This window comes from Dermatophagoides farinae, chromosome 2 (genome assembly GCF_024713945.1).
Source record: "Dermatophagoides farinae isolate YC_2012a chromosome 2, ASM2471394v1, whole genome shotgun sequence".
Taxonomy (NCBI): Eukaryota; Metazoa; Arthropoda; class Arachnida; order Sarcoptiformes; family Pyroglyphidae; genus Dermatophagoides; species Dermatophagoides farinae.
The window spans coordinates 4,695,743-4,717,404 of NC_134678.1; the positions used below are offsets into that span (position 1 = coordinate 4,695,743).

The 21,662-nt window shown below is 31.0% G+C and overlaps 9 protein-coding genes across 15 annotated transcripts; 4 read left to right on the plus strand and 5 right to left on the minus strand.

Annotated features, from left to right (window-relative positions):
• The first annotated feature begins 47 nt into the window (after positions 1-47).
• Pcmt (Protein-L-isoaspartate (D-aspartate) O-methyltransferase) lies at positions 48-1,321 on the plus strand. Its single transcript, XM_047053462.2, has 6 exons — positions 48-245; positions 309-445; positions 498-602; positions 766-886; positions 947-1,032; positions 1,096-1,321. The coding sequence occupies exons 1-6, from the start codon at positions 92-94 to the stop codon at positions 1,267-1,269; spliced, it is 777 nt and encodes a 258-aa protein (XP_046909418.1). The 5' UTR covers positions 48-91; the 3' UTR covers positions 1,270-1,321.
• Positions 1,049-4,372, minus strand: LOC124490638 (uncharacterized). Its single transcript, XM_047053176.2, has 3 exons — positions 1,873-4,372; positions 1,610-1,803; positions 1,049-1,549 (listed from the first exon to the last, which is right to left on the minus strand). The coding sequence occupies exons 1-3, from the start codon at positions 4,264-4,266 to the stop codon at positions 1,297-1,299; spliced, it is 2,841 nt and encodes a 946-aa protein (XP_046909132.2). The 5' UTR covers positions 4,267-4,372; the 3' UTR covers positions 1,049-1,296.
• A 72-nt stretch (positions 4,373-4,444) lies between these two features.
• Positions 4,445-5,529, minus strand: LOC124490830 (tRNA wybutosine-synthesizing protein 5). Its single transcript, XM_047053397.2, has 2 exons — positions 5,398-5,529; positions 4,445-5,336 (listed from the first exon to the last, which is right to left on the minus strand). Exons 1-2 carry the CDS (start codon positions 5,527-5,529, stop codon positions 4,449-4,451), a joined length of 1,020 nt encoding a protein of 339 aa, XP_046909353.2. The 3' UTR covers positions 4,445-4,448.
• Positions 5,530-5,533: 4 nt separating this feature from the next.
• Positions 5,534-7,044, minus strand: LOC124490785 (glutaryl-CoA dehydrogenase, mitochondrial). The gene is made up of 2 exons (XM_047053341.2): positions 6,409-7,044; positions 5,534-6,348 (listed from the first exon to the last, which is right to left on the minus strand). The coding sequence occupies exons 1-2, from the start codon at positions 6,896-6,898 to the stop codon at positions 5,567-5,569; spliced, it is 1,272 nt and encodes a 423-aa protein (XP_046909297.2). The 5' UTR covers positions 6,899-7,044; the 3' UTR covers positions 5,534-5,566.
• Positions 6,956-9,752, minus strand: LOC124490708 (transmembrane protein 87A). Of its 2 annotated transcripts, none has more exons than XM_047053268.2 (13): positions 9,503-9,752; positions 9,375-9,438; positions 9,195-9,304; positions 8,877-9,140; positions 8,724-8,823; positions 8,314-8,662; positions 8,143-8,236; positions 7,856-8,077; positions 7,656-7,783; positions 7,514-7,593; positions 7,320-7,455; positions 7,219-7,249; positions 6,956-7,157 (listed from the first exon to the last, which is right to left on the minus strand). In XM_047053268.2, exons 1-13 carry the CDS (start codon positions 9,599-9,601, stop codon positions 7,116-7,118), a joined length of 1,719 nt encoding a protein of 572 aa, XP_046909224.2. In that variant the 5' UTR covers positions 9,602-9,752; the 3' UTR covers positions 6,956-7,115. The 2 variants fall into 2 exon arrangements, with proteins under 2 accessions (XP_046909224.2, XP_075592134.1); XM_075736019.1 differs by having other exon boundaries at positions 7,010-7,157; positions 7,320-7,452.
• Positions 9,753-9,847: 95 nt separating this feature from the next.
• Positions 9,848-12,319, plus strand: LOC124490726 (endoplasmic reticulum lectin 1). Of its 2 annotated transcripts, none has more exons than XM_075736020.1 (9): positions 9,848-10,132; positions 10,191-10,268; positions 10,330-10,382; positions 10,432-10,547; positions 10,602-10,916; positions 10,972-11,274; positions 11,338-11,588; positions 11,646-11,724; positions 11,790-12,319. In XM_075736020.1, the coding sequence occupies exons 2-9, from the start codon at positions 10,219-10,221 to the stop codon at positions 11,865-11,867; spliced, it is 1,245 nt and encodes a 414-aa protein (XP_075592135.1). In that variant the 5' UTR covers positions 9,848-10,132; positions 10,191-10,218; the 3' UTR covers positions 11,868-12,319. The 2 variants fall into 2 exon arrangements, with proteins under 2 accessions (XP_075592135.1, XP_046909236.2); XM_047053280.2 differs by having other exon boundaries at positions 9,850-10,132; positions 10,330-10,378; positions 10,429-10,547.
• Positions 11,571-13,701, minus strand: LOC124490907 (beta-1,3-galactosyltransferase 5). 2 transcript variants are annotated; one of them, XM_047053487.2, is made up of 5 exons: positions 13,339-13,701; positions 13,116-13,261; positions 12,767-13,045; positions 12,325-12,709; positions 11,571-12,266 (listed from the first exon to the last, which is right to left on the minus strand). In XM_047053487.2, exons 2-5 carry the CDS (start codon positions 13,254-13,256, stop codon positions 11,923-11,925), a joined length of 1,149 nt encoding a protein of 382 aa, XP_046909443.2. In that variant the 5' UTR covers positions 13,257-13,261; positions 13,339-13,701; the 3' UTR covers positions 11,571-11,922. The 2 variants fall into 2 exon arrangements, with proteins under 2 accessions (XP_046909443.2, XP_075592136.1); XM_075736021.1 differs by having other exon boundaries at positions 13,116-13,701.
• A 52-nt stretch (positions 13,702-13,753) lies between these two features.
• Positions 13,754-20,056, plus strand: LOC124490658 (uncharacterized). Of its 4 annotated transcripts, XR_012832530.1 has the most exons (7): positions 13,754-14,357; positions 14,422-14,535; positions 14,596-14,811; positions 14,869-16,016; positions 16,082-16,624; positions 18,624-18,692; positions 19,973-20,056. XR_012832530.1 is itself a non-coding variant. In XM_047053198.2 (6 exons), the coding sequence occupies exons 1-6, from the start codon at positions 14,030-14,032 to the stop codon at positions 16,481-16,483; spliced, it is 2,154 nt and encodes a 717-aa protein (XP_046909154.2). In that variant the 5' UTR covers positions 13,754-14,029; the 3' UTR covers positions 16,484-17,044. The 4 variants fall into 4 exon arrangements, 3 of the variants coding, with proteins under 3 accessions (XP_046909154.2, XP_075592129.1, XP_046909165.2); XM_047053198.2 differs by lacking the exons at positions 18,624-18,692; positions 19,973-20,056 and having other exon boundaries at positions 14,869-15,492; positions 15,547-16,016; positions 16,082-17,044; XM_047053209.2 differs by lacking the exons at positions 18,624-18,692; positions 19,973-20,056 and having other exon boundaries at positions 13,887-14,357; positions 14,869-15,492; positions 15,550-16,016; positions 16,082-17,044.
• Positions 19,888-21,659, plus strand: LOC124490862 (uncharacterized). The gene is made up of 7 exons (XM_047053428.2): positions 19,888-20,190; positions 20,258-20,342; positions 20,402-20,572; positions 20,631-20,885; positions 20,947-21,027; positions 21,091-21,264; positions 21,336-21,659. Exons 1-7 carry the CDS (start codon positions 20,125-20,127, stop codon positions 21,374-21,376), a joined length of 873 nt encoding a protein of 290 aa, XP_046909384.1. The 5' UTR covers positions 19,888-20,124; the 3' UTR covers positions 21,377-21,659.
• The last annotated feature ends 3 nt before the right edge of the window (positions 21,660-21,662 follow it).

Below are 21,662 nucleotides of genomic sequence, written 5' to 3' on the forward strand. Positions count from 1 at the left end.
CATTAATTTTCAATTGCTCATTATTGATACTTGATGGCGCGCTCGTCTTCGTACCAAAATTATATTGTTGATCTTTAGGTTAAAATGAGAAATGCATTTATTAATTGATTGCCGAAATCTGTTTATCAAAAGGTTAACCAAAAGGTATACATTACTTTTATTTTCATCTTCTTTGTTGATCAATACGAATATGGCTTGGCGATCACATGGAAAAACAAACAGAGAATTGGTGGAAAATCTGAAAAGTATGTTTCAATTATTTGTTCCAAATATAACAATAATAATAACCAAAAATACAATTAAAATAGAGAATGGCATCATACAGGATTCACGCGTAGAGAATGCATTGTTATCCGTAGATCGTGGAAATTTCATTGATAACGAAAAATACGTTGATTCTCCTAGGTCGATTGGTTTTGGTGCTACCATCAGTGCTCCTCACATGGTAATGGTTCAAAAATTATTATTTGACAATTTATGCAACTTTTTTTTCATAGCATGCATATGCTCTAGAATTGCTTAAAGATCATCTTGTCGAAGGAGAAACTGTTTTAGATGTGGGTTCTGGCTCTGGTTATCTGACTGCATGCATGGCAATTATGGTAAGAATAGAATATTTATATCTGATTGTAGCATGAAGTTTTTTCCATTATAATATTAAAAATTTTTGACGTTAGCCGTAGAACTATAAATATTAGACCAATTTGTCCTCTTGGATTCTTACATTGATAATGATTTGTTCATAAAATCATCTTATTTATATAGGTTGGTCCTCAAGGTAAAGCAATTGGCATTGAACATTTTCCTGAACTAGCTTCTAAATCGCTGGAAAACATTAAAAAAGAAAATGCTGATTTATTATCTTCGAAAAGAGTCATAATTAAAGGTAACAGATAATTAATTGATAAAATAGTTTTACGCTAAAACAGTTTATTTATTGTTTCAGTTGGTGATGGAAGGAAAGGATCTCCCGAACATGCACCATTTAACGCTATTCACGTTGGAGCTGCGGCACCTATTCTCCCACAAGATGTATATTATTATGCAATTTATTGTCATAAATAAATTTTTTATTTTTTTTACATTTTTTCATAGCTGATGGATCAATTAAAACTTGGAGGCAGATTGATCATTCCTGTTGGACCAAAAGGCGGTGATCAATCCTTGGAACAAATTGACAAATTGGCTGACGGTACAATCAAGCGAAAGCGAATCATGGGTGTCATGTATGTTCCATTAACTGACAAGGATTCTCAATGGCGAAAATAAATTCATTTTCATTAATAAACGTTGATATTAAAGATTTTTAAATATTTTCAAATAAGCTTCATTTGGCTTCTTATGAGCCAGAATTGAACGAAATCGCATTAGATAAGGCCTTAGACATGTTTCATTTGATCGTGAATCTTGATTATCACGAATGTATTTGGCAATGTCATGCAAAACATAGGCCACTTCAAACGGTTTGATCTGTTCATTAATCGTTTCTGGGATGTAAACGAACGGTATACGCGGTAATATCTCATCGTTGGCTATTGTCCATAAGAATCTGTTGATGAATGATAAAATAGCAATAAGTCGAAGAGCAACATTATCATCTGATACTTACCTCTGTGTATCCAATAAATGATTTTCGTTAGAAGTAGACGATACTAAATTAGTCCTAAGCACATTGATGATACATCGAACAATCACCAAACAATTGCTCAAACTTTTCTTTCGACTTAATAATTGTAAAATATTCCATAAAATTGGATTTTGATCAAACAATCGATAAATGTGGAGATCAGTTTCGAAAGTCATCTTATTATTATAACGGAAATATAAATGTTATTATACATTTAAAATAGCAAATGAACTTTTACTTCTTACCCTGAGATGTTGAACTTGACCATCTTTAGGATCTTCTTCAAGTATCGGAACATCACGTAATAATAATTGATTCGATAATGAATTGGTAAAATTTTCGGCAAACAACGACGTATCATTCACACAATGTTCAAGCAAATCGAGTACTAATCTTTTGTTGAGAGAGGAATTTTTATTTAAGTAACGCTGTTTCTTCTGCGCTGAATAAAACGGTATTAATGGATTCTTTTTCATTTTTAAATTATTATTGCTGTTCATATTTTCGTTCAATAAACTTGGCCATTGATGACCATTGTTTGTTGGAGCATTGATAGAATTCACAGGATAATAATTGGTAAATAAATGTGACTTTTGGCGTATGAAATCGAGTGTACATCTAAGTATTATACATTCATTCAGCGGTAAAGATTCTGAGAAATTCTTAAGAAATTTTTGACAAATGACTAAACAATCCATAATTAATATCAACAGTTTTTCGTCATCATTATCATTCATTATGTCAATCAATTCGAAATAAATGTTAATCAAAGCTACACATAACCGATATTGTTGGCGCGAATATAGTTCTTGATAATGATCGAATACTCTGAGAAATATTCGTAAAATGTAGTAAACGCGAATGATATCTGTATAATCTTCATTGATATTTTGATTTAAATATTGAACCAAAATTGAAGTTTCAAATTCGATTGGCTTTGATTCTATGAATACCATTAGATTAGCCCAAAAATCCAACTTTTTGGGCTTTTGTAAATCCAAGGTTTCTTTGATACAATCGTAAACTTCATATCCAGAATCAATACGTAATGAATTGAGTAACGTTAAAAATTGATTACTAAGTTTTGGATTCGTATAATTTGAAATATTGATGGCCGGTTGTTGAGGTAAATTCATTAAATAATGAAACACTTCAACTATGAATTCCCGTCCATAATTTATACAAGTCAAATTCACTAATTTCATTTGAATTTTCTTCAATTGTGGATTACGTGTGAAGAAGAAATAATCGACAAGTTCTTGGATATGATTGCGTAATATAGCTAGCAAATAGTTGGTATTTTTTCTCTGTAAAGCCAAATTTTCAGCATTAGATTGAAGTCCATCGTAAGTAGTGTTATGTTGAAGGAGATGAGGCATATAAGAAAAATGCATAGAACTTGTATTTGATTGGATTAAATGATTTGTTCCTGAAATCGTTGCGTTCATTTGTTTGACCATCAATGACAAAATGTTCAAAACTTTTTCTATCAATTTCTCTGATGAATTTGAGTTTACTATCAAATTGAAAGAAATCTTCAGCAATTGAAAAGCATTGGGTGCATTTAAAATGCAGTACAATATGCTGGAATTCAATTCGTCGAATGTATGCAGTTCAGCAAATTCATTCATTGTTTGTACATTAACTTTTTTGACAATATCTTGAGCCAACAAATCAAGCAATGGTTTGGAATTTGTACATAAATTCAATAAAAAAGGAATGTTAGATTTTGAACAATTGACAATAGCGTAAGGGTTATGTTCTGAAACATAAGAAAGTATATAGATTGTTGCAAACGAAGACGAATGGTTGATTAACAGTTCCAAATATTGTGTCAGGAGGCGATTATCTGATATTGCTGTTAATAAATTGGCTAAAATCCAATCAGAACTAGGCGAATATTTTAAAATTTGATTAATTAAAGTTGCCGGTTCAATCATATCAATCGAATTAAATACTATTCGAATCAAGACTTGCATGAAAGAACATGGTTTCCAAAAGCTTAAGGCTTTAACCAAAGATAAACTCATTGGATCGGATTTTTCAATTAAATTGTTTTTATAGATACTGATGTTCGTAGCCAAAGTTAATGCCCAATCGGAAATTCGAACATGTTGATGATGACGATTTTGATCGCGTTTTAAAAGATTTATAAGCGCTGTAGAAATTCTAGGCAATTGTTTGTCTATCAAATTCATTACAACCAGTAAATCATTTTGTACATGATTTCCTAAAGATAAGTCTTCTTTATCAAAATCATCGATAGGCTCTTTAGGAGGACTCAATGGACAATCTTCAATGATCTCCATCGGTTCGGTTTTGCTTATTTCATCATTACGATATTTGGACGAAGTGGTTGCTGGACTTTGATTCAAAGCTTTGATAAATTGCATCAAAACAATAAATCTGGCCTTTTTAGGTTTTACATTATGTTTAAGGCATGAGTTTATTAGACAATATTGTTGGCAACATTCACGAAAAAGTGTAGTGAAGAATTCCAATACTAAATCACGATATGGTGCACCATTTTCAAGAAGATAGATTGCCGAATCCAACACTTTTTCGAGTGGAAAAATTTGATTATCTTGGAAAAAATTGAAAAATAATTTCGACGCTTGAATTTTATATGGGTCACTCATTTTTCACAGAAACGATGATTCTTTATTAAGAATAAGAATTTATGAAATACAAATTTCATTCAAACTCAACGCTGAGTTTTGTGAGACAACTTGACATGAATGCATGACAGACTGTTTTCACAAACAATGTATTTTTGAAACAAAAATTTTTCAATTCAAATAAACAAACTATACTATATATTTTACGAAATGGATTTTAATGATTTATTCAATTTGGCAATACACATTGAAATATAAAATTTCCGATATTTATCAGGTAATTTATTCAGATGCTGAAGAACTTTATCTAGATTGACATAGGCATGTGCTGCAAGTTTGAGATCCTTGTTACCATAAAAATCATTACGATCATAATGTTGAATGAGCTGTGGGTTTTTCCAAAAAAAATTCACCCCAATCGAATATTCTAATGCTTTGGTATTATGAAACCACATTGATGGTATGAACAAAGAATCGCCTGGTTCCAATATGCATTCATATCTAGTTGCGTTATTGAACATTGGATATTTTTTATCCAAATCATGGGCCTCTAGATCTATAATTTCGGATTTATCACCTTTTAAATAAAGAAAGGGTGCATCGGTTGGTGGAAAAAGAATAACTTTTTTGCGACCAATGATTTGAAGTAGAATATTTTCCATCACATCATAATGGGTCCATATGGATAAATTTCGTGACGATATACGAAGAACGCTTGAAAACAAATGTCGATTTGGGCATTCATTCTCATTAGGACAATTTTCTTCAGCACAAAAATTTATAAATTCTGGATATTCAACATCATTAGCGATTTCAGGAAATTGTTCACTCAAATTTGCGATTTCTTTGGAACTATGATTGCCTATTGATCGTAGATAATAATATAGGCCATTTTCTTCGGAACAGAGTTTCAAGAATTCGATGAAATCATAAACACAATAGCTAAAATTTTTGTTTATAAAATCCAATAAAGGACTTGTTGAAACATGTACCGAGACTTGTTTGCTCGCTATTTTCTGTCCAAAATAATCTTTATTCCAATTTCGTAAACAAGAACCAAACGCAGCTTGACGAATTATGAATGGAAGGTCCTGTGACGTTAGTTTTTTCAAAATAGTTAACAATTAAATTTTTTTTTCGATAGCACCATACCTGTTCAACAAGTGAATCAAATTTATCAGATGTCAAATTTTCAAACGTTTCGATATGATTTGTCATTTTCATGAAAAGGACGATGAGTTCTGAAAACACATGTACACAACTAATTGAGAAAAAACTTTCCATAAACTTTTCAATTAACAAAACATTTATTCAATTCACATTATTTGAAAGCTTGTATGCCTGTGATTGATCGACCAAGAATCAATGCATGAATATCATGTGTTCCTTCATATGTATTGACTGCTTCTAAATTCATCATATGTCTTATGACATGATATTCATCTGAGATTCCATTACCGCCTAACATATCCCGGCAAACTCGTGCAATGGCAAGTGCTTTGCCAGCGGAATTGCGCTTTGCTAACGAAACCATTTCGGGTTGTAACATATTTTTGTCTTTAAGTCTTCCCAAATGTAGACTGGATAGAAGGGAAAGATTAATCTCTGTTAACATGTCTGCCAATTTCAACTGAATGATTTGATTACTGGCCAATGGTTTACCAAATTGATTACGATCTAATACGTAATTTCTGGCCGTTTCAAAACAGGAGGTAGCTGCACCCATAGCGCCCCAAGAAATACCAAATCTTGCATTGGTTAGGCACATGAATGGTCCTTTTAATCCTTCAGCTTTAGGCAAAATGTTTTCCTCAGAAATTCGAACATCTTCCATAATTATCATTCCGGTAGCAGATGCTCGAAGAGAGAATTTTCCTTCGATTTTAGGCGCGGATAATCCTTTCATGCCTTTTTCAAGAATAAAGCCTCTTATTTTATTATCGCACTTAGCCCAAACCACGAAAATATCTGCAACTGGGGCATTTGTGATCCAAGTCTTTGTACCATTCAAAATATATGTCTTAGATGATGGATCATATTTGGCGTTGGTCTCCATTCCACTTGGATCACTGCCATGATTAGGTTCGGTCAGACCAAAACAGCCTACAATAATAAAAAATAAAAATAAAAAAAAATGTTTGCACAAAAACTAAAGTTTCGAACCGATTAATTCTCCTTTGGCTAATTTCGGTAGATATTTATCTTTCTGTTCTTTCGATCCAAAAGCGTAAATCGGATACATTACGAGAGAGGATTGAACGCTGACTGAGGAACGATAACCACTATCTACTCGTTCAATTTCATAGGTTATCAAGCCATAAGCGACTGATGAAACATTTGCACATCCATAACCTTCTAATGTTGGTCCAAGAGCGCCTAAAGCACCCATTTCTTTCAGAATGTTAGTATCAAAATGTTCATTCCGATTTGCTTGCAAAATTCTTGGCATCAATTGTTTGGTACAATAATATCGCATTTGATCTTTGATTTCACGTTCTTCACTCGTTAATTCATCATAGATCCTGAACGGATCTTGCCAATCAAATTTTTCATGAACAATAGTCGTTGTACATAGATTTTGTTTTTGGAACAAGTTTTTGACAAATTTTATGTCAAATCCATGACGCAAGGTGTGGAAACGATTCATCAACATTTTTGTAAAATTTCGGTACAACTAAACGACGAACACCTATATATTGTATGTGTATCAATATGTATCAATTTTCTCATCGAGTATAACCTCACAAAATCATGAGACAAAAAATCAATGAGTAACGATATTTATTTATGATGATTATATGATAATGAACCATAAAAATAAAAATTAAAAATGACATCATTCATAACGATTTTATACTATCAATCCTGTTTCATTGAATCTTGCTCATTTCAAACTTGGTGTCAATTAGTTCCTATGTTGATGAACGAGATAAATGATTAGTTGATATTTTCAATAAAATATATTACAAGTACTTCATCAGAGTCCATAAGAGATGGCATAGTCCTACAGAAAAAGAAAATAATAATATAATATATAATTTAACTTTTATAAAAATGTTTTGTATAGAACATACGAATCAATCAATGTTGTGGTTTTGATATTATTTTCAATCCATTTTAGATGATCAGCCGTTTCTTGGCTTATAACATTATTACTTGATTCATTATCATTTTGACTGCTAGATTTTTGAAATCTCATTTTCATTTCTCCTTGAGAATGAAAACAGATGAAATGATGAAAAATTCATTCATTTTAATTTAATCATACCATTTGTATTTTCAATATTGTTCGATTGACCGATTAATTCATCTTGACTTCCATCCATTAAAAGAGCAGTAAATGCATAGCTTTTTGAAATAAAGTCAATCACTAGAATTGAGATAATAAGATGAATTTATTTAAATAATACCGTTGATTGTTATTAGTAGGCCTCCATAACACCATAATAGCTACCAAAATTATTGAGAAAAGGATATGCCAATAAGCTTCATCAATCCATAAATATTTCCATGTTGTTAAACATGAAGTGAGTTTGTGCTAAATAAATTTTTAAAAATTATCAAAAGATGTTCAGAATTACTTAATGTCTATTGTTGTATTGAAAATTACATTATGAATTTGCCAAATCATAAATGAGATTGATGCCAGCACAGAAAAGACTAGAACATTTGTAAGCTGATTGAATAATTCAAGCTTAACACAGTTGCGTCTCAAACGAAGAATTTTTGTTGTTTGTACAAGATTGCTAAAAATCCACCAGCTGATAATACTGTCTAATAATGCCAAAGGCATTTCGGCAAATAGATTCCCGTTTGTAAGATCATTTTTAGGCTTTATGATTAAAAAATATCAATAAGACGACTATAATTTTACTATTGTAAAATCGTTAAATATACCTTGAAGATTCTTATGGTTGAATCAAAAGTTCCTAAAATAAAATAGAATATACCGATTGTAATGATTTTATTTCGATTTGAACCAAGATGTGGCCTGATAAAATTTGAGACAAATAAATAAAGTTGCAATATTAATATATTTATAAAATTATATTAATCCAGATATATTACCGAATAATTTCGAAACCACTCGAAACAATAATGAGAAGAACACGAGCCAATGTCCGTTTCAGACAAGAGAATAATTCCGCTAGATAGAATGTGTTACGATTCAAAATTCCATTGATATTCAATGATTGATAAACGCCAAAGAAGATTGCTTTCTCAACCATCCCTAAAAATATAATTGCTGCAATAAAAAATTGAATCTTTAGCAATTCTTGCCATCGAATCATGGAAACGATAAACCATGTAAGTGCAAATACGAAATATAAGCAAGACATAAAGCCATAAAATTTCAACAATGGATAATCGACCGCGGACAGATATTGACCAGAATTTGATTCAAAATTTATATCAACTAAATCAAGTTAGATTATCAATGAAAAAAAACTTTCAAATAAATATTAAAGCATACATACCAGTGAGATTAAAACGATGTTCGTTAGAATTTTCAAAACGGATAAAAAGTATTAATAAATAATTTCCGTCATGTGGAACAGATATTGAATGGCCATTTTTCTATGAATTGATCAAATTTTATAATAATTGTATGGAAAAATTTATAATCATACAATTTGGTGAGTGTTGGACGATTCAGAAATGTGTCTTATTGTCGAGGAACTATCACATAATGTATCATCTGTTTGACACAGTCGACTATTGGATGAATCGATCGATTCTGTTACAAACTCGCCGCGTATTAACGGTTTCAGATTAACCAAATGATTGCATGAGAATTGAAGCTCATCAGTTTTCAGATAGCTAATATTTTTATATCCAAAATCACCAAACAAAGCTGCAGGACAATGATAATACCAGCTAAAATAATCAGCCATCTAAAATGAACACATGTTGAATAGGATATATTTTTAAAATAATCAAATTCATACCATCCAATATTCAGATCCGAAATATTCTTCAAAGCATGGTGATGACCTTACAACTAAACCTACGTTGATTTTATTTTGATCTCTGGATGAAATTGGCATATCACAAGAAACTGAAAATAATTTAATAACGAAATTAATAAGGGAAATCGTAATTTTGATCATTTTTTTCTCTATACTCACTCTGCATGTGTATGGTAGAGTTAGCGAATAATGCACTATGAGCACTGAAAAAATGGCAATTTCCCTGAAATAATTGGATTTTGAGATATATGAATTTTATATAAAGATTTTAAGGCTAATCATCTTACTTCATTGTTAACTGTAAATGACCATTTAGCTTGATCTGGAAATGCCGTTACAATACAAAGAACATTTATGAACACAATATTAAATATATTGAACAACATATTAATTTTCAAAGTAACATTGTTGATTTCAAAGAATATATGAAATAATCTAACAGGTGAAAACACCCAATTTTTGATTCTGTTGCTATTTTGTTTAGTTCCGAACTAAAATAATGTACACAAAAAAAAAGATTCTTGCGAAAATCTTCACATTATTAACTCCAATAGATTGACCCATAAGTAATGCCACCTTGTGTGTCAGGATCCAGATATTTTTGTATATATAATTATATACAAGAATGTATTAATCCAATAAAATTGAAACACGTTTCGTAACGATTTATATTTTTCGTGTTAAACAATATCAATAATAAAATGTTCCTATTCATAATTTGGTTTATATTTTGCAATGGTATTATCAGCTGCAATGAAGAATTTCATTCATCCGAATCACAAATTCCTATTGCTAGTGATTTTGATTCAAACTCGAATAATCAGCATGAACCACAATCTTTGTTCTCGTTTGATGATGCTACTTTATACAAAATAAATTGGCTAGATTCTACTGATTCACAGAATAGTAATGAAACTGTAAGTATTAACACACTGGCTTTATTTTCGAAAATAAAAGACCTTTATTATCATATAGTTGATGGCTGAAGAACTCATCTTGACCAATGAGAACCAACATAAATATCGATGTATTATTCCGAATGTCTATGCAGAGGTGATAAAATGCTTTTGAAAAATTTTTAATTCAATTTTAATAACGTTTAATCATTGAACAGAATAAGCGAAATGTTAATGCAACCAAGAATGATGATCTCAATCCGTATCAACTATTGAAACCTTTATTTACAAAGAAAATATGTTCTTATCGCCCTGAAAACTATTGAAACCTTTATTTACAAAGAAAATATGTTCTTATCGCCCTGAAAACTATTGGAAGTACGAAATTTGCCATGGAAAATATATACGTCAATTTCACGAAGATCCTGGAATAAAAGTAAATGCTATCATCGGCTATCTTTCCTATAAATAAAACGGCTTTTTGATTTAGGGCTCAATTCAGGAATATTATCTAGGCACATTTGATATGGATGATTTTGCCAAATATGAAAAAATATACGAACAAATGGACGACTCATTAAAATTACCGATGATTAATATAGAAGATATGCAACTTCCTTACATTGAAGTGAATATGACCGGTGGCACATTGTGTGATTTATCAAATAAAAAACGTTTTACCAGGGTTCTGTATGTTTGTAATGAGATTGGAAAACATGAGTTGTATTCGATAAAAGAAACAACAACCTGTGAATATGAAGTTATAGTATTATCCTCTTTACTATGTCTTTCTCCCAAATTCAAGGTATTGTTTATTTATTTATGTCGGTTCTCCTTAATATCGTAATTATATTTTTTAGCTGAAAAAATCCATAGAAAACAATATCAATTGTCATGTTATGGACAAAAATACGAACAAAGTTCCAAAAGGATTTGAGCTTGGCGATATTGAATTAGAAATGAAAACTCAGAAGTCTAAAGTTAAACAAAACATTGGTGATTCGTTTTTGGAAAGCAAAACAATATTGATTAATACATTCGATAATGGCAAAGAAGTGCGTATTAACTTTATCGCCGAAACAGATGATTATGACGGCTCATTATTGAATTCACATTCGCATATAATTGCCAAATTTCTACGAGGAGAATATTGTTTAACCGGAGTAAGTATTATGCATGTATATTATATGATCAAAATTTTTTATGACCATTATAATTATTCTCAGGGATCTGGTTGGTGGAAATATGAATTTTGTTATGGAAAATCAGTTAATCAATTTCATGAAGAAAAAGGAGAAAAACGAATGATAATTAATTTGGGCAAATGGAATCTTGACAGCCACATTGAATGGATTCAGAAGGACTTATCGAGAAAACCAAAGCCAGGCAAGACACCAAAGCAAGTTTGGCATTACTATTCTTCGGGTGATTTTTGTGAATTGACACAGCGGCCTAGGACTGTGGAAGTCAAACTCAAGTAAAATTTAATTTAATTTTTATTATGATAAGGTGCAAATTTTTTTTTATATCCTAGATGCCGTTATGATCCATCAAATCCAGATTCCGTTGCCATTTATTTGATGGAACCACGAACATGTGAATATATTCTTGGGGTGAGAATATTTTTTGCACTAAATCGAATTTCATAATTACAAATGTTGTATTTTTTAAAAAACAGGTTGAATCTCCTATTATCTGTGATTTGATTAGTAATGTTGACGAATATGGCATCTTCCAATTTAGCAATGAAGAATAATGAAAAATTTGTTTTATAGTTTTCAAAAATTATTCTCTTCAATTAAAATTTAAAATTATACAGGATTACTCATGTTTGTAATATTTGAGAATTTACAATAATATCCTTTTGTATTAACATGTGTCCACATTATTTTCATGTCATGATTGGATAATTCATTACTCGTGATTCTGTCTGTATCAAATACACAACGACTTTCAATTGGAAGAATTACTGGATTCAGACGTAATAGTATAGTATCAGTAATGGTTATATTCATTTTGTAACGACAAAAACCGGTGATAAATACATCTTCTATGCCAATATATGGTATAGTTTTACTTGCTTGAAATAATTTCTTCGCAACCATCTCACTTATTGCATATCCAAAACCGGAACAATATTCTGGATATAAATTACCTAATTTTAAAATTGTATACTTTTTTCAATAAATTTTTCATTGAATAATCAAATTTACCTGGAAGCTGTTTATATTCGACAACATATTTTTGAAATTTTTTCCTTGACCGTTCAATTAGTTGTTTGTCATTGGTTTTGCCAAATGATGAGTATAAGAATAAATCTTTGATATTAGCATTTCGTAAGATTTTTCTCGAAATATTTCGACGACAAAAAATCGTATTATTACAATTTTTTGTGGAAACATTCTTCAACCATTTTATGATGTTGGGAATATGTAGATAAATATCATCATCGGTTTTGAATAAAAATTGTGCATTCGAACAATAATTGATATACCAAAAAAGCATATGAATTGATTTATGTGTCAAATTATAAAAGTTATCCTGTATATTTATCTGTACAATATCTTCATGAATAAGACTTTCGAATCTTAATCGTTCCTAAAAGTCATAGATTTAGCTCAGGTTTCTGATCATTGATGATTTATTAATACTTACTTGTATTTCGTTTGAATTGGTCAAACCAACCATAAATATAACTCTGTAATTGCCTAATTGTTGCAACAAATCTAATGCCCAGGTTTCTCTTATTGTTTGTCTTCGATCAAAATTTCCCACACTTGATAAAATGACAATCAAGAAACTAATTGTATCATTATGCAAATCACTGCATTTTTTTGAATTATTAATATTAATAGTGTAGTTTCTACCAAGAATCATATGATCTCCATGATGAACGACTGTTCCATCTTGGCTAATTTTCCATTCTCTTTTTACCTTTCAATTAAAAGAAAAAATTTATCGTTATTAAAAAACCAATTTATTCATTATGGCTGTCCCAACCTACCTGATCACCACCATTATTATTATTGGATGGAACGACCACTTCATTTTTACTATCATCATTCGGATAATGTTGATGTGTAACAGTTTTCGGATTATTTGATAATATAAAAAATGTCAATATTATTAAAACCAGAATGGACATGGAATCTAAAATTTTATTCATAATCATCATGAATTCATTGTGGATCACATGTTAAAATTGTTGAAACTTTTACCGCGCGTACATTACTGGATTAGTTACACAAACTTGAATGTGTGACGATGCTTCAGGGAAATTCAATTTCTGCTAATTTTAGGAAAAATCGAACATCAAAATGCTACTAGCTATCCGTTTTTTTTCTCCATTCATTATCAGCTTTTCATCATCCTTGTCGTCGTTCTGTTTATATTTCCCATTTCTTCCAATGTTATCTTCTTTCTGTTTATAGTTGATATGCACATATCAAGATCATCGTCAAAAGTTCCTACAAGTAGTTTACTTAAATGTGCTTTAATATTTGCCTAGAAATCGTTTGTCGTGTATGTGTATGTGGATTAAAAGAATGAATTTTAAGTTTTCTTTTCTTTATTGACTGACCTGTTTTACAAGTCCAAAAAATGTCACTATAGTATCTACAAAAATGTATATTCGAAATGTACGTTCTATTGCAATACAATACGAAATAAATTCAATCTGATTCTGGACAGTAGAGGGCGTTTGTCGATAAAAATTTGATATTTTACAGATTCTGGCCAATATTCATGCGTTCTGTATTCATTTATGGATCATATTTATATAGACTAATGATAATTTTTATATACATAGTTTTCATTAATTTTGTCTTGTATTCATCAATGGAATGGGATTCTATAATCAATAATAACTATCGAATTGCTATTCAATTTGAGGCAAACAATAATTGATTGCAATAAATTATGACCACTGTTTTAAATAATAATAATTGTGATAATAAAATAGAACAGCTGGAAAAATGTAAACGATTGTTGTCATCTCGTTTAGCGCCTTTGGCATCTTTCGAAGATTTGCCTACCGATGAGCAGAATAGTTCCAGTTCGGATGACGAGAAACAACCTCAACAATGTTCAACAAATCAAACTTTTCAATCTTCTCAAATAACTGTTTTGATAACAGATCATGATGATAATAAAATTCATTCTTGGAATGATTCTCCTCTACCACAGTGCTCATCACCATCAATAATTAGCAATAATGAAGATAGATTACTTAATTCGCAGCCAAAAGGTCTGTCAAATCGATTATCTGTTACCTATTTTTTTATGATAATCAAAAATTCTATGTTAATTAGTAACTCAAAGAAAAGGATCATGGACAGACATTTTCTTTGGAAGGAAATCGCCAACACTCATCAAGCCCAAAGAAAGAAAATTCAGTCTGTTCTCTTTCAAGTTTTCTTTCAAAGGTTTGTTCAGTGATCAATATAGATATCGACTTTAAATTTTTTATTTATTGAATAATGAAGATGATAATAAACAGCATTCTGAAACACCATTGGCTGTGATCAGTTCATCAAATAAAACACCATCATCACCAATAATAGTGGATTGCGGATTGCAATTGACAACCACTAGCATTGATGATATCTGTATCTCATCAACAACTTCCAATGATACTGTCGTTTATATTCAAAGTCCAACAGGACATTTATCTTCGATTGGCGCTGAAAAAATCTTCACAGGTAAACATGACACGATTATAAATTAGAACATTTATTGCATTTTTTTTTGAATTCAAGAATCAGAAACAGAGCTTCCAATGATAACTACTTATAATCAAATTACACAACTGGATTGCGAAAAAGATAATGAATGTGATTCATTATGCTCGTGTCAGACTGATGAACCACTTTACGATAAAAAGATTACCGATGACCAGATGAATATCGAGTACACAACTGAATGCTCCGAATGTGAAAGCGTCGTTTCTTGTTGTAATGAATATATCGCTAATAATGAATCAACCGACGATATAATTGCTGATCACGAGGACAATAATGATGATGAACAAAAAAATAACAATCGAAAACTAGATTCTAGTTATGATAGTTATGAACTTGAGATGCTTCTAAAAAATGATGAACTCGATTTGAATAGGAAGTTGTACTACTCAAACGAAGAGACTAAAATAGAATTTAATGCCAGCAATAATAACAATAGCCGTCCATTAATAAGAAAAGATCAGGATTCAAAGATCGGTTCAGATTTAGAAAGCAAAAAATTGACAACACTGCCTATTGAAAGACCACATAGTAATGTACCAGTAACAAATATCGAAAAGTTCGAAGCTTATCTCGATAAATATGCCATCGAAAACAATAAAATAAAAGAAGATAATAATAAATTGAAAATAATTCTACCAGGTATAAATATATTAAATATAACAGCATTTAAACTTAAATATTTCTCTTCTCTAGTAGACATCACAAAAGCTTCCAAGTATAGCCGTAAAAGTAATCCATTTATATGGCTACAGTTTTGCGAAAATGGCTTGAAAAGTCCAAAAATCTTGCGTAAACGTGCTAAGAGTTGTTTTCCTAGCCTAAATCCTCAATTATTCTTCAACCCTGATATTGATGCCATTTATAATAATGATGATGACGATCCTAAAGCATCACCAGGAAATTTGACGCCTATAACTCCTTTGAAAAATGTAGACTTGGATAATGATGGTGACATATTTAATGACCATTTTCAATCCAAAAGTTTTGTGACAAATGTCAAACAAAAGTACAAATTTGTCGATAACAAAAATCGATCAAGTTATGAATGTAATTGTAGCTGTGCGACAACTACAACGGCAACTAGCCCGTCCATTACTTTGACCACCAATACGAATCTCATATCAGTGACCACAACTTGTAGCGAAACGAATGTTTGTTCCGAGGTATTCATTTTTTTCTATTATTTTATTTTAAAAAATAATTATCATTTTTAAATATACAAAACAAGATGACCAGCGAAGATGATGATGAAAATGAATTGTACCATTTGTCCAAAGATGAGAACAAGAATGAGCAGACTAATCAATCATCAGATAATCCGATTGGTTCAAAGATTGAATTCAGTGAAGATCAGCCGTTACTGGTCTCTCCATGTGATTGTATCTGTCATCAGATCATTGCAAACAAAATGAATACTTTACCATCAACGAAAAAAAAATTTACATTTAAAATAAAAAAGGACGATAGGAATTTAGAAACAATGACAAGTGATGAAATCACTTCGACCGATCTTTGTCTTTTGATCTCATCATCATCATCAACGTTATCATCATCATCATCATCATCGTCGTCGTCGTCATCGTCTTCAGTATCACCCACATCTTCTACATCACCTTTGTCATCTACATGATCAATTTGATAGTTTTCTATCAAATTTCTCTTCTGATTTTGCAATCGTGGTTTTTTTCACTCAAAACAGATACACACGCAATGATGATTTTTTTTAATGGAACTGTATTTCAAAAATAAGTCTAATCAACCGATGACGAACGTAATGCACTTGTCTTGTATATACACACATGACCAGTAAAAAACTGGACACTTTCGAAAAAAGCATTACGGCCTATGGGAGAGAGGGTTTTTTCAAAGCTTCTAAAACCATGTTTTTTGTCGGAATCAAGCGAAAATATTTTACCAGTGCATAGTGAAAGAGTTGCTCTTTGAACAGTCTGAGTTTCAACTTCCGGCTACCATTTTCGAGAGTAGATGTGGGGTGTCAAAGTTTATGTAGGGGAAATTTTCGCCCCTCTCGACTGTACTGCCATCTTGCAGATTAATAAATCCCTGAGATTAGCAAAAATGTATAGACACCAATTTTCGAATGTCGTGCAATCATACTTAACATCAATTTTGACAATTTTGCATTTGTTTTAAATCTTGTTTTAAGACATAAATAAAATATATCACTACATTGGTTTATTTTGTGCCATTTTTTGTTGTAAAGTAAGAATTCAAAAATTCAAAATCGAGAAAATGACCAATATCCAACCTAACACGACCAGATCAGAATCGAGAAAATGGCAAATTTCAAAACTAACACGACCAGATCAGAATCGAGAAAACATCAAATCCAAACTAACACGATCAGTTCAAAATCGAGAAAATGACAAGTCCAACATAACACGACCATTTCAGAATCGAGAAAATAACAAGTCCAAACTAACACAATCAGTTCAGAATTCAAAATACAGAATCGAGAAAATAACAAATCCAACCTAACACAACCAGTTCAGAATTCAAAATTCAAAATCCAGAAAATAACAAGTCCAAACTAACACGACCAGTTTAGAATTCAAAATTCAAAATCAAAAAAAAAAAAAAAAAAAACAAATCCAACCTAACACAACCAGTTCATAATTCAAAATTCAAAATCGAGAATATAACAAGTCCAAACTAACACGAGCAGTTCACAATCAAGAAAATGGCAAATTCAACCTAACACGACCAGTTCAGATGGTTAGTTATTGGAATTAGTTACCAAAATTGGTTGGTTTCTATACCGTTTTTTAGATTTATTAAAAATTATTTTCAATGATGAATGGTGTTTTCCAAGATTCAGAGTTAAATAATGTTTGTTACATTTAATTAATTCGACATGTATCGGATGTTCTGCCATTGAAGATGAAAATATTTATTTTCAGAATATGTTGTTGTAATTTTCTACACAACGAATAACATTAACAAATGATCATCAAAAAAAATTTTATCTGATTCGAAAAAATGTTGTAAAAGTTGATAATAATTCAAATTCAGTTTGGATTTGTTATTTTCTTGATTTTGAACTGGTCGTGTTAGTTTGGACTTGTTATTTTCTGAATTTTGAATTTTGAATTCTGAATTGATTGTGTTAGTTTGGACTTGCCATTTTCTCGATTCTGAACTGATCGTGTTAGTTTGGATTTGATGTTTTCTCGATTCTGATCTGGTCGTGTTAGTTTTGAAATTTGCCATTTTCTCGATTCTGATCTGGTCGTGTTAGGTTGGATATTGGTCATTTTCTCGATTTTGAATTTTTGAATTCTTACTTTACAACAAAAAATGGCACAAAATAAACCAATGTAGTGATATATTTTATTTATGTCTTAAAACAAGATTTAAAACAAATGCAAAATTGTCAAAATTGATGTTAAGTATGATTGCACGACATTCGAAAATTGGTGTCTATACATTTTTGCTAATCTCAGGGATTTATTAATCTGCAAGATGGCAGTACAGTCGAGAGGGGCGAAAATTTCCCCTACATAAACTTTGACACCCCACATCTACTCTCGAAAATGGTAGCCGGAAGTTGAAACTCAGACTGTTCAAAGAGCAACTCTTTCACTATGCACTGGTAAAATATTTTCGCTTGATTCCGACAAAAAACATGGTTTTAGAAGCTTTGAAAAAACCCTCTCTCCCATAGGCCGTAATGCTTTTTTCGAAAGTGTCCAGTTTTTTACTGGTCATGTGTGTATAATATAATATTATAAAATTCATTCTTTTGAAAGACATTTTTTTTCCATTTGTGCACAATATAACATTAAAACTAAATTTTCTTCAACACCATCATCATTTTGGTAAGCCGAAGAATGTTGCACACACCTACCGAAAAAATGTGCGCGAAAATTGCGTTACTATCGAGCAATATACAACCAAATTTCTACATTTGCCTTTAAATATAAACACAAATGAAAGAGAAAGAGAGAGAGAGAAAGATATGCAAACGAATTGTGAATAATGAAGGCAATATTAAATGAAATAATTCTAAAACAAATATTTCTCAATTTTTTTTTTCTCCAATAACGGTCATGTTATCCATTTTATTCGTTCTGTCAACAGCTTCAACAGAGAAAACATGGGAACATTTTTGAAATTATAACTAATGCCAACAATAAATTGAATTTGTGTAAATTATTTACTAAACTGAGTCATAAACCATTTATATTTGGTTATTATATTCGGACTGAAGAAGAATTTCGTAATTTTAAACAAAAAAAAAATATTGGATGCGCACTTTTATTTTTTGTTCAGTACTTGTATACTATGCCGAAGATTTTCAAGATATCATTTTGATGAATTCATATTCACTTTTGCATAAATGCGGCAACAGGTTAGGTGTGTAATTGATTCAAAATTCTTGATTCTTTTCATCCGCATCACCGTCAAATCGTATCATGCTATTACAAAAATCATAATCATAATTATAAACTTCTTATCGTATGAATTAAATCACATTGCTAATCTCATCAATGATAATCATAATCATCATGATAAACATCATGGTAGTCAAAAATATGTCTAATTCAACTACAATGATGTTTTCCTGAAAGATGATGGAAGATTATTTTAGTTATTATTCATCCATCTCTTAATTCATTTTTTACGGATATATTTTAGTTTCGATTATTTCTATCTTTTATCCGTGATTCTAATAATAATTTTTTATGATAACTACCCAAATGCCAAGTTGGATAGAGTTTTCCATTCTGATTAAGCCGAAGTTAAACACAACGATATAAATATATTTTGATGAAAAATAATCAAAAATTCCTTTCATAGACATAACGAATGTAGAAAGTTGTTTTTTTTGATAGAGGAATTCATGATTTGCCATTTCTTATATCTGTAGCCAACAAGGTGGGCGTAGTAAAATGGTTGATCTACAAACCAACTGCGAACGGCAAAATGAAAAACAAGAATAGAATTTTCTCCCTTAAAGAATATTTATGAACATATTCACTATAGTGATATCATTGCCAATTTCTTTGGTTTTTTCATTCTTGGTCGGAATTGTTTGTTGGTGATCAACAACTCATTTAATTTAATTCTTGCTTTCTCTCTCTTTTTGTCTATTTAGCCAACATCACAGAAGAACCGTTAGGGGTGAGTTTGGTAGTTTGTTTGCTAGGATATTTTCTTTTTTCGATCATTTACAAAAACGAGATTCATCCACAATTTTGATCTTAATTGTCTTTGTGAATAAACAAATTTTATTTCATACATTACAAAATGGATGACATTGAACAAGAAATCGATCTTGATCAGATTACCGATGAAAATCTTTTACAAAGCTTGGTTAGTATATTGCTTATGAACCTATTTCAATATCATGATATTTATTAATTGATTCATTATCCAAAAGCTTGATCAAACTGATGATCCAGAAGATCGGAAGGTCATCAGAGATCGCATCAAAGAACTTCGATCTCAAAAAGCTGTTAAAAAAGGTAACGACAAAACGGAACCTAATCGGAATTTAATCGAATTATATTTTTTTTCATAACAGTGGAACGAGATGAAAAATTGACCCGTCTCACTAACACCAGAGAAGATATGCTACAACAAAAAAAGAAAGAAGCCGAACAACACAAGCAAAGAACAATGGCAATGTACGATAATATGGCTCGTTCGGCTCCGGCTGGTGGCGACAAAAAGCTTGACACGAATATCCTCAAACGTATACATATTTGATGATTTTTATTGAATAAATATTGAATTTTTTTGCTGATTTACAGCTACTTCACCAACACCCCGAACAACGACACCAACATCTCGAGCTCCAACAACCCCACGAACTCCCACTTCGCCCGGTTCTTTACCATCACCTATTGGACCAAAGGTAGATTTAGTTGAGGATGCAATTAAACGACGACAGAGAGAAGCTGAAGAACGAAAAAAACGAATTTTGGCAGCTTACGATGTTGCAGCAAAAACCCAACCGGCTGGCACTGTTAAGGAAGTCGATTTTGATGTTGTCAATAAAATTGATGGTATTTTTTTTTTAATAATTGGTTGATTGATTTCAGGAACAATTTTTCTTATTTTTGATAGTTTCACAATATGAGATTTCTAAAAACACATCTAATGTCGGAACTTTTCAAATGTCGGGCGGCGTTCCCATTGTCAAAAAAAGTAAGTTATATCAATTTTTTTCGGATTATGTTTATTTGAAATTCTATTTTTTTTTTTCTTTAGCACCATCTGTTCCTGCCTCACCAGTTATTGAAGCCCTTGCACCCAAGTTTCCTGCTGCAGCTGAAGAAAAGCTTGATGCTTATGAAAGAGCATTACGAGAACGTCAACGTGAATGTGAAGAACGAAAACGACGATTACTAGAATCTTACCAACAGGTTGCCAGATGTGAAGCTGGTAAGTTTAATTGGGACTAACTTTTATTATCATTTTATAATTGAAATGGTATTTGCTCTGTTCAAAAAAAGGTCCAAAAACTTTCGTCCCACCACCAAATATTGGAATCTAAGTTTCTGAACTCAAATTCGTATAAGTACTTGATTTCTGTGAGCAAATCAAATGGAATTATACTTGGTTAAAATTTCCTTTGTTTTGAAGCATTATGCCAATCTTCATAATTACACTGACACATAAGCGCCTGTAAACCTGTATTTTTTCTTGCTGAAAGCAGGAATTTTTCAGTTCTCAAACAAAGAATGATTATAAAATGCTTGACTTGATTATTTTTAATGGATTTTTTCGAATACACTTTCTATCATTTAATCGAGATAAATAAATTCCTTAAAATTTAAGTA